Source organism: Boleophthalmus pectinirostris, unplaced genomic scaffold (assembly GCF_026225935.1).
Source record: "Boleophthalmus pectinirostris isolate CB_2022bp ecotype Guang Dong unplaced genomic scaffold, ASM2622593v1 HiC_scaffold_7, whole genome shotgun sequence".
NCBI lineage: Eukaryota > Metazoa > Chordata > Actinopteri > Gobiiformes > Gobiidae > Boleophthalmus > Boleophthalmus pectinirostris.
In genome coordinates, this window is record NW_026571473.1 from 27,794,987 (window position 1) to 27,806,712 (window position 11,726).

The 11,726-nt window shown below is 37.3% G+C and overlaps 1 protein-coding gene across 1 annotated transcript; it reads right to left on the reverse strand.

Annotated features, from left to right (window-relative positions):
- Positions 1-4,501: 4,501 nt before the first annotated feature.
- glulb (glutamate-ammonia ligase (glutamine synthase) b) lies at positions 4,502-9,346 on the reverse strand. The gene is made up of 7 exons (XM_020918714.2): positions 9,208-9,346; positions 8,370-8,552; positions 7,731-7,892; positions 6,667-6,813; positions 6,451-6,578; positions 5,830-6,029; positions 4,502-5,200 (listed from the first exon to the last, which is right to left on the reverse strand). Exons 2-7 carry the CDS (start codon positions 8,533-8,535, stop codon positions 4,885-4,887), a joined length of 1,119 nt encoding a protein of 372 aa, XP_020774373.1. The 5' UTR covers positions 8,536-8,552; positions 9,208-9,346; the 3' UTR covers positions 4,502-4,884.
- Positions 9,347-11,726: the final 2,380 nt, after the last annotated feature.

Here is an 11,726-nt window from a genome sequence, read left to right on the forward strand (position 1 = left end):
TTTCTATGTGCTCTAATACTAGTCAATACTAGTTTAATAGTGATTATTATCTGATTTTCAATACTTTTGAGAACCCTAATCTATTCTTTTTTCATATCCGTATTAACCCATATTCAGATATAATTAATTTAATATATGAAACATGCACCTCTAAAAGCAGAAATAGAATCCCAGCTCAACCTGTTGTTTGTATGGGATGGTATTTGCTGTCATATACTGAGGGCACATAGTATCATATAGCTCATAGGTTTATTAGGCTACAAATTGGTTTTAGATATAGGATCTGGCAACCCAAAGTGAGAAGCTGTTTTCTGATCTAGTTTATCAGCTTGAGAACCAAAACAAAACAAAATGTGACTTAAAGGTTTACTATGTCACTATCTGGTTAGGGGTCCATCACCTGCTTGTTTCTATGAATGTCACCGCTCTACCTTACATTTACTCAATTACAGGTGGTTTTATTGCTCAAATACCTTTTTAAAACAAGCATTCTAACTGTGACTGGGGTCGCCTCTCCACAGATCTGACCTGTAACTTGGTCTGGTTCAGTTAACATGAAGATTTAATACCATAATGTGAAACTTTAACTTGTTTGACTTACTAATATAATATAATTTTTATGCAACTACCCTATCCTTAATTAACTTAACAAAATTACATTACACATATTAGCCAATGCTAGTTAGTACCCTGGTATCTAAAAGCATCTAAATGACTAATTTTAACAAGATATTTGTCCTATCTGGCTTTTCCTAACTGTATTTCCACAGACTTCCTAGGTAGGCCTGTCAACAGAAATTTGGGAGCAGGGTCAAGAAGTCTCACATGGGTCCCCTTTAATATAAATTAACAGGACGAGGGTCCAATTCTGGCTTCCTAAACCCCCTGGACCCGGGACAACAGACCCCTTTGCCCCTACATCTGTCTACTGCCCTGACTAGTCGGTTTGTAAATAGAGCGCAAAGGTTATCAGGCTGTGGTGAAAACAACATACCAAACACAGGGCTATTTTAGGAGTGACCCAGGTCTTTGGGAAACATGGCGTCAGCACAAGTTAAGTGTTCACGTTCAGGATGTCACTGCAAGCCACTTAAAAACAGACTATTTACAGCAGTTCTGTATCATGAAGCAAATGTGGTTAAATGAGTGACTTTTCGCTTGTGATAATCAACTAAATCAACATTATACAACATTATACACTTCAGTCTCAGGTCAGTTCGTGTTCATTTTGCCATCTACATAGGCTGTTTGGAAATAAAAAATGAAAAATAAAACTTATGCTGGACCAAGTTATGCCATTGTGTCCTTAAACAAGACACTTAACCCCTGTTGCTTGGTATGAAAATGGTGTGTGCGCGTGAATGATTGGTGATGGTCAGTTCTGTCAGTCTACAACCAACAGTTTATCACCTCCCAGTACGGTGTGAATAATGACACAGTGAGGTGCTTTGAGAGGCTTCAACAAGCCTGTAAAATACATCACAAGTGCAAGACATTACTATTCAAACTAAATAAGTAGAAATTGCTACCAGACCGTAAAGAAACTCAAACTTTGTTAAACATACATTGTGTGTTGACTAAACCAAGAGCTTAGGTTGGCTCTCTGCTTTGGTGGGGACATTACCTCATATGAATTCTCGAATTCTTGATTTCTTCGATTGCTAACAACGCACGAGTAGGGCTCCGTTTGGGAGGTCCACTTGTGTGCTTTTCAGGAGTGACTCATTATAAGGCAAGTTTAATTGAAGATGAAGACAAGTTCCTTTTGAAAAGTTTTTCAGAGTTTGGTGAAAAGCGTCTTCACTTGCCGCCATCTTCGGGTGCTGGACACCTACCCAGTTTAGGCTCCTGGCACCATGAATGACATCACTCTGTTGCAGCCAATGAAATAGTGGCGTGGGTAACCCTGTTGTCATATCACTGAATACATCTCAGAACATCTAATGAACAAAATGTGAACTAAAAGATGTTACATTAATACTACTGAGTTTGGAAAAGTATTGGAATCAATTTATATTTTTGTTTATTAAAATAAAATGGCAAATATTGGTAGGGACTATTTTGTCTTCCCCAAATATTGGTTGTGACATGTCCCCACTGTCCCTGCAAACCTATGCACTTGAACTAAACTAAATAAATAAAAATAAAATTAAAATTTAACAACATTTTGACAAAAACAAAAGACAAGGACTAAAAATCCCCCCAAAAATTGTTGACAAAAGAAACAATGAAATCACTACATTCTGTACATGCTGATTCTTCAAACTGGGCCAACATTACAATCTGCAGTCTCTGGTCTGCTGGCTCTAACCCCAAGGTTCACAGTCCTCTCTGCCAGAGCACGTGGAGCACTTTCCTAGAATTACTCTATGGACACCGACCAGCATAAACCAGACCCGGCCTACTAATCTAAAAGCAGTAAAAACTTGGTTTTAGTTCAACTCATCAACTTTCTAATACAACTATATAACTGCAATAAGGAAATGTGCAATAGCTAACGTCACTAACATCTGTAATAAGTAGTGCTACGTCATGCACTATTTATATTGCAATTTAAGGAATCAGTGAATGAATCTGAGATACAAACAGTCACGTTTCCTGGCTCCGATCAAGGGTTCTTTTGCCAGAACTTACAGTACTGATCCTTCCTAATATTACTTTTGTAGGAACTGACCTTTGCAAACTGGGACATACAAACCCCAAACACAGTACTATCTTTAGAGGAAATTACCATATTAGAGAATTCATTATATTTCATCCAATCATCATTTGTCAGGTCCTATATAACACAAAATGGACTCTGGTGAGCTTTAAACTATGTTATAATGTTTTTACCTCGTCAGTATATAAGTAGAGTTGCATTAAGTTTGTTTTGTCAGATGTTTGAGTTATCCTTTATTATTAGTCTGTCTATATCTCTAAAGGCAAAATGTTCCACCTTGTAATGTCATGTCAGTTTGTAAAGTTTTCAAGTTAATAACTGCATTTACCCTTTGGTTTTGTATAGATATGAAGTGTCAGAGCTGAAATTATCCAAATGATTCTAGTGAAGGTGTTTAAAGTTTAAAAACATGATGTATTACCACACGACATCACAAAATAAGAGAAGAACTCAGTCTAACTATGCAGGGTTTGTGTGTTAAACGTGTGAATGAAACAAAAAACAACTCCAGGTAGGTTTATGATGAAGAAATTGTCTTTCGATTGACCTCAGTTCACCTCACTGTTTCATCCTTACCACGCAAGTCACAACACCTTGGTTATGAGAGAAGTTTCAGTAATAGAGAAGATGTGTTCCCCAATCAGTCACTCTGGAAATACAGCACTCCCAAGCAATGAGGAGGAATGCTTTTGTAGATTACATTTTCCATAACAGACCTTGGAGGGTGAAGTGAGGTTAGGATATTGTCCGGCTCAGAATCTGTCCCATTTTGATCTTACTGCCACAGGAAAACTAATGTGGGTTTGCTTACATCTGCAAAATACAAAGTAACATCTGAGAAATATGGAAAGCTGGTTGACTGTAGAGCCATCGTACATGTTTTTGTCATTCGTGAAAGCTCAAAGCCTCTAGATTTTAATTTGAATAGTAGCTACAGGTACTGAGGTTTAGGTGGTGAGAATTGACATCAGAGTTCTTTTCAGGTTTTAACCAACTGGATTTCAGCTTTGGAACAGGAAACCCAAATGACTCATTCTGCTTTCTGACTGGATAATGGTCTTCAGAACCAAAACAGAAAACTATAAATAACTTTAAATCTGTGTATCATTTGTTGATTTGTTTTTCAAAATAAAACCAAAAATAAGAAAATGAAAAAACAACTATTTTCTTCATTATTTGTCTCCAAAACCCAAATGAAAAAGGGACAGTGATTTGTTTTTTCAGGTTTCAATTTTTTTGTTTTTTGTTTAAATGAATAATGGAAAAAAGGATAATTTAAACTCCAAGGCATACGGTGACCAGGTCTAAGCCGGGCTCAGTTCTGGTCTGATCCCGGTCTCAGTCCTAAATCAGGACTAAACCAGAAATCAATCAAGAGTGTCAGGACAAACCTGGAGCTGTGCATGCATGGACTGTCAGGTGATCAAACCTGAGACCAGGACCAGGACGGGACTGAGACCGAGACTGAGACCCCCCTGGTTAAGTCCTGGTTAAGTCCTGGTTTAGTCCTGGCTCAAGTCTGGCATCGTAGTTTAAGTTTTTTTTTTTTTTCCCCCCCCCATTTTGTTTTGGAGACAGATAATGAAGAAAATAAGTTTTTTTATTTTCTTATTTTTGGTTTTAGTTTGAAAAACAAATGAACACATGATACATGGATTCATGTCCATTGCTTTTGCAGTGAAGAATAAGTTAGAATTACAATTTGATTTGTACGTTTACATCTGGGGACAACTAGTTCATGTTTATGTAATTTAAACTTTTAAGTATATCCAGTTCCTTCAAATCCCACTAACCATTAATCCTTCATATAGTTTAGAATGGAGTGATGAGAGCCATTAGTTTGTAGTAAAAATGTTAACTGTTTATTAAACTATTTTCTTCAGGTGACATTAAATCTCAGGAAATAGACATGCACCATTAAAAAGTACAAAAGTAAATGATTTCGTAGTGACAATATCCAAGACCAAAACATTCAGACACATTATGATCCTTTGGTTACAGTTAAGCTCATTAGTACACGTTAAAAACAATCAATAATACCTTCTATACATCTACAATAGTGAAGTGTCAAAGGCAGTGTTGAGGAAGAGGTAAAGTATTTTTGCATACAAGAGTACATGGCCCGCAACACGCCGAATCATCAAGTACGAAAGTCATAATCAAAGTCTCGAAAAAGACATAGCGAATAATATACAGTACTTTGGAAGGCATTTTGAGCCTGTTCACTTGTACTCTGTAGGCTCCTCCCCTTCTTCTTTAAGTAAACACGTGCGTACAAGAGCTTCGCTGACGATGTAGGGGTCGCAGTTGGCGGAGGGGCGGCGGTCTTCAAAGTAGCCCTTCTTGTCTTGGCCAACGGAACGCGGGATTCGTATGCTGGCTCCCCGGTTAGCGACGCCGGCGGAGAATTCGTCGATGTTGGATGTTTCGTGGTGCCCGGTGAGGCGGCGAGCGTTGTCCAGGCCTCCTTTGGGGTCGTAGGCTCTGATGTGGTACATGTGTCTCCTGGCGAGACGCTCAATGGAGTCCTCGATGACTCTGTAGAGAGGGGAAGTGTGGTTATGATTTTGTTTTTGACTGTGGAGGTTTGGGAATTTTGAATAACGATGACAACAACTTTGCTTTTTAGAGCATTCCAAATTGGAGACATTAATTTGGCTGTACCAGATTTTAGAGTGTAGTTGAGTAAAATTTGATTTCCCTAGTATTGAAGAAGCAGCTATTGAGTAGAAATGAGACCACTGTGTTGTGAGCATCTGAATATTAATAGTTTTATCGTCCAAGAGTCAGGAAGTGCACTGTTAGCATGCCTTCAATCTGGCCTCTGGAAGGAGTGAAACACTTAAACTATGTGGTGAATAATTAGGATACAAGGACCTTTGAGAAATTATTCTAGACACTTTTTGAAGCCTAAAATCCCTCATACTGAAAAAAAAAAAAACTTTGAATTTTCTCCCTATAAATTTGGACTTTGGGTGCAACACTACAATTTGAGTTGCACAGTAAACCAAGCAAACATTTTACAACTTTAAGGACCAACTTCTTTCACATTAATATGATATGTCAGTTGAAGAATATCCTTTGTAGCTAAAGACAAAGTGGACAAAGGGTCATAGGGCAGGCTTGATGAGATTATAGCACACTTGAATAGCCTCTGGAGTACTCACTTGAGCCCGCCATCTTCTCTCATCTCCTTTGTGCTGAAGTTTGTGTGGCAGCCAGCGCCGTTCCAGTTTCCAGTGATGGGCTTGGGGTCAAAGGAAGCCACCACGCCAAAGTCTTCACAAACCCTGTGCAGGATGAAGCGGGCTATCCACAAGTGATCCCCCATGTTGATGCCTTCACAAGGACCCACTTGGAACTCCCACTGAAAAGCCACAACGGAAAAGTTTAATTATTAGATCCGTTTTGGTCTAAGGAAAGTAGTAGGTGCAGGAAATATACATAGCCTACAAAGTGCGGTCTAGAATGTATACTTTTCTTTACAGTGACCAAAATTGGAATAATTATACAGCTTGATCAAGTGCAAGTTCTGTATTGTCCTGTTATTTAACTTAACTTTTTATAGGGTGAAGTTAACATTAGATTTTGTTTTTAATAGAGCCAAAGTAGCATTTTGGTATTCTGATTTTGTAAACTAGTAAATGCCAAGAATATGATCTTCCAGCAGTGAAATTAAGAGTTTTGCTGATAGCTTGGTAATAGTGAATTTTCTTCTAATTCAACAATGGACAATCTTAACTATTGAAACTTTGGGTGAAATATTTGCAATTTAAAGAGACATTTACCTGAGCGGGCATGACTTCTGCGTTGGTTCCACAGATCTGCACGCCAGCGTACAGACAGGCCCTATAATGCGCTTCTACCACATCCCTGCCATACGCCTTATCTGCTCCCACTCCACAGTAATAAGGACCTAACCACAAAAACACAAGCACACCATTAGTCAATGGAACGCCTTGGCAAACACGGCAAACATGAGTTACAGGAAATCCAATACAAACCTTGTGGGCCGGGGAAACCATTGGAGGGCCAGCCAAAGGGGTGACCATCCACACCTAAAAGAGTATACTCCTGTTCCATCCCAAACCAGGGGTGCTGAGTGTCCACCATGCTCATGATCTTTTTACACATGTGTCTCAAGTTGGTTTCTATGAAAACAAAGACAAAAATTACATTATTATTGTAACATTTTGTAAGCAAATGTATGGTATTAAAGTATGTAGTTTGCATTTACTGAGTAGGCCTACTGGACAATAACAAATGGAACCTTTAAATGTATTGTCATATTTTACTAGACTATTAAAAGGTGCATTGTGCAACTTTTCTGGTGGAGGGTCTGTCACTTGCTTGTTTTTCTGGATAGGTCATTGCTCTGTCTGAAATGTTTCACACTATGGCATTAAACAGCTATAATATTTATTCAATTGCAGCTTAAAAATACCTAAAAAACAAAACAAAACTGGCATTCTGACTAAGCGGAGTCGACTTGTACCTTTAAGGAATCCAATGCCTATCCTAAATCCTAAAAGTCAATTAAATTAATCAACTTGAGGATGCTTACGTAAACAGTTATGGGTGACCCTTTTGCGTGCAAAGACTCACATGACCTAGAAATAAAACTGTACAACTGCACAAGTGTATCAGTTTAATTCGTTAATCAGTAAATTTTTTTATAGTCGTTTACTGGCAACACTATTCCCGCAATTGGGAAATCTTCACGGAGAGCTGGTTTAAGCAGGATTGTAGTTCCTTCAGACCTCATATCACTGATGAAAATTGATTTATTGATTCTCACATCTAGGAGACCCAATTTCCTTACTGGGGCGTTACATCATTCACACCACACGAACACAGTAGTAGTGATGACTGAAGCTGGTTCTCCAAAATGTGCAGTCTTTACAATAATGCTGATTTTTGTTTACAAAGAATACATCTCTAGATTGTTAGAAGCACTATGTACCCATCAATGAACCAATAGTGTATGTTTTAAGTCATATACTGCATTATGAAATATGTGAATGACGCTTTTTTTTTGTCCCCCACATTACCAAGCCTCTTTTCTCACCTGCAGGTTTCCGGTTGTACTTGAGCACCTCACACAGCACCAGCTTATTGGGGTCCTTCCTGAATGGGTCCCTAAACATGGCCGCCGGGATGAGGTACATGTCACTGTTGGACCCCTCGGACTGATACGTACTGGACCCGTCGAAGTTCCACTCTGGCAGGTCTGAAAAACAAACAACCAATCAATAAGTTTCAATTGGATTCTGATTCTGTGCTGTTGGCAATATAGTGGGAAAGTCCATCGTGGTGTCAATGTAAACATCTCAAATTGCAAGCTCCAGGGTCTATATTGTTGCAGCAGTATGGTAAAAAGTAAGGATCTATTACATACACATTCCTTCACATGGTCTCAGTGCTACATTTGCTTGTCTTTTATTCACCAATAACTGTTCCAATGTTTTGATTTTCTAACTTTCTATTGTGTGAATCACTTTTGTGAGGCTCTGTGAGAAGACTGCAGTTTTGATGGGTTCTACTAAAATAGATGAACATGGAAAATGAGACCTACTTAACTTTTTTTTTTACTTTTATCTTCTAAAATACTAGAATTTTAAGTAAATTCTCATGCATGTATTTAAAGTGGCACAAGAAAATTATGCAAACAAAAATTCATTTCCATATTATAGAACTGAATCCTTACCCTCTATAGTCTTGGGTTCAGAGTCCAGGGTTTTGGTTTTACAGCGCAGACCCTCTCCAGACCCGTCGATCCAGATGTACATGGCTTGGACCTTCTCCCCCTGAGGTAGGTCCATGTACTGCTGCTTCACAGCTTTGTTCAGTTTGGAGCTCAAAGAGGTGGCCATGTTGAGCCCTTAAATTCCTAGAGGAGACATAACAAGATGGTGTGAAGAGCATAAAAGTGAAATGTATAGGCAGTGCAAACCTGTTGCATAAGTGTTCATTATACAAAAGGGTCTGTTCAGTTTTTCAGAACACATGGGTTAAGTTACATAAAACAGAATAAACAGAAAAAGAGGAGAAGGAGAATGAAGACAGCATTAGTTGATCTAACAAAGAAAAAAAAAAAAAAAAAAACTAAAAACTAAAAAACAACAACAAAAACAACTTCTTAGGATTAAGACTTAGGCTGGGTTAAAAAAATAAAAATAAATTAAAAAATATATCTTATAAAAAGCATTTACTATTTTTACATTTCAAGAGGCCTGAAATATAACAAAACATTATGTAAGCTATAGATCTAAGACAAATTTTTGAACGAAGCATGTAGGGTATGGCAACAAAACGCTCGAAAATATGTAGTAAAGTAACAAAATCGCAATAAAAAGCAGCAGATAGAACAAAGGGCAGTCAAAGTAGATTTAACATTTCGCTTGACAACAAAGCTGTAGTCTTCTACTACGGAAGCAAAATAATCCACAACACTTACTGCGGTCTAGTAAGAACAATAATACACACAATTCAGAGTAAAATAGATAAATGCTTCACATCATAAGTAGATTTGTTAAAGATCTTACCGTATGTTAAGTGTAGACAAATATAAATCGGTTATAAAAGCTATTGTTAAAGGTTTGTAGGAACAGAAGGGCTCTTTTGTTGTTCATTCCTGCTGGCTCTTGCGCCCACGCGGGATTTATAGGAGCGCACAGCTCAGGGGCGTCTCTGATTGGCTGGAGCGAAACGTGACCGGTGCGTGGCCAGAGAATGCAGAAGGAGGGCGGGGGGCTATTTTATGGGTCTATTCGTCAAAAAGTGTTTTTTTTTATGACTTTGGGTCATTTATAAAGATTCGTTAAAACACGTTAGATTCAAAATGTATGAAAAAATAAAATGCAGTTTGAATGAAGGACGCGCTCATCAACTTTGGCTCAGGTTTGGGCACGTTTCTGCACGCGATGGGAAAACAAGTAAACATACGCTGCGCCACCTGCTGACCGTAATCCGTATCTACATTTGACCGTTATAAATGGAAAACTTTTGTACATTTTAGAAAGAACAACAATGTTCTGTTTTAAAACCAGTTCATCCTGTGCAGTCATACAGTTAGACGAATGTCTTAGTGGACTATAGTCACTTATTGTACATCATTGTTTAGCCTTAGTTTTAGTCCAATAAAACTATGAAAGGTAGATTCAGATGCGGGTAGTATTCAATAACATTTACTTAGTTACTTTTATTTGAGTAACTTTTTAAAGAAATTGAAATTTTCTAACAACATACTTTTACTCCTACTTGAGTCATAATTTTATCATTTTTTTTAAACAAAGTAACTCAATCAGGCCTACACTTACTTCAGTCAAATTTTCTTCCCACTGTAAGAAAGTCTACAAATGAAATTATTTGAACATTTGTTTCTTGCATCGCTTTTTCAGAAGTGATTTAGTTTTTTGTTTTTTAATCCCAACAGTTAGTCTTTAAATTATTTAAGTAGTAGTTTTCCCAAATACTTCTTTTACTCTTACTTATGCTCTGTAAAGCGTCTTTGTGACATATCTCTGTGGAAAGTGCAATAAAAAATAAAGACTTACTTACTAGACTTACTTACTTGAGTAATTTATTGGACTACTAGAAACAGAAACAAGATAATAAATAATGAAATAAGAATATTTGGAGTAAAAGTAAGCATAAAGGCCCTACTAAATATAAGTACCAATATACAGATTTGCATTAAAATACATTTAACACTGGTGCTTTTTTCTTTAGAAAAGTGAAAAGGTTACACAACAAAACAATCTGTACTTTTCTGTCATTGGTTAAGAGGCCTATTTCTCATTCACTGGAAAAATACCGAGTGTTTTCTTCAGTTTGTTTCTGCTCCATGCAAACGTAAGTGTGTGGGTGATTACCTCTATTGCCTGCAGCAATGGATGAAGTCTGAATGGGTGTCTGATTGTTCTCACCCCTCACCCATCGTACCTGAAAGAGACTGTAAAAATACTGTAAAATGCTCACAAAACATCTAATGAATTACAATGAAATCTCAAATGGGCAATCACAGTATGGAAAGTAGAAATGTAGGTGTTGCCCATGGACTTTCGAACTGGACTTGGCAAATGGACCTCAAAAAAGTTTGAAACATTAGATCCAAAGTTGAAGTAAGCAAAGCATTAGTATATTTTTGTAGGTATCTAACATGGTGTAGTTGTAGTTAGAGTTGTCAAAAGTATCAAAACTACTAATTGAAACTAGTATTAATAATTTGACCAGGTATCAACACTTAAAAAAGTCACATTCACGGCAGAAATGAGTCTTTCCTGAATAGTTTTAGAATGATCTTGAGCTGTGATCTGAGCAATGACCACTGTGGAAAATATCGGGACCACGACATCAAGTATTGGTCCTTAGTATCAAAATCCAATTTGAGATTTTAGTATCGTTTGAACACTATAGCTGTAGTAGACTCGTTGTGTTCAGTAGTATATCTTTTTGCATATTTCAGCTTCCCATTTGATACATTTTGGGGACTTTATACCGTTTTAAAGATAGGCTATAATGTTTAGTTTAAATTGTTAATCACTATAGAAACAATCAAATTTTTCATCATTCCTTAAACCCACTTTTACTTTAACTTCTTGAGTTGCTTTCTTTGATCTAAACTTTCTTTTTCCACTTTAAAAGTCCATTATTACGCAAAACAGACTCACATGAGCTTTTAGTCAAGTTGGAATGTTGTGGCCACCTCAGAAACACCTGGAGTTGCGTTTTGTTTCACACATTAATTCACATTCCATTAAAAATATTTTACAAACTACAGAAAATGGTCCTGATCTATGGTTTTCTCATCACAAACATACCTGCAGCTGTGTTTTGTTTCATTTACACATGTTTGAGTAATCCTTTATTATTATCTGTCTATATTTCCTAAACTAAAAATGCTCTGTTCCACCTTGCGATGTCATGGAGTGGTAGTTTTTAAATTAACATCTGCATTTTACCTTTTGTACAAGCCTCAGCCTACTCAGTTTAGCCTAAAAATGCAAAGTTTGTGTGTTAAACATGTTTGTGATGAGGAAACAGCTTCACAACACTGGAAATG

What these genes read in the sequence shown, in the direction of transcription:
- glulb (XM_020918714.2), bottom strand. Translation starts at nt 8,535, where the DNA reads ATGGCCACCTCTTTGAGCTCCAAACTGAACAAAGCTGTGAAGCAGCAG. An exon ending in TGAACCCAAGACTATAGAGG is followed by an intron (nt 7,893 to 8,369) that starts GTAAGGATTCAG and finishes TTTGTTTTTCAG; the next exon opens with ACCTGCCAGAGTGGAACTTC. An exon ending in AGAGAAGATGGCGGGCTCAA is followed by an intron (nt 5,201 to 5,829) that starts GTGAGTACTCCA and finishes CCCTCTCTACAG; the next exon opens with AGTCATCGAGGACTCCATTG.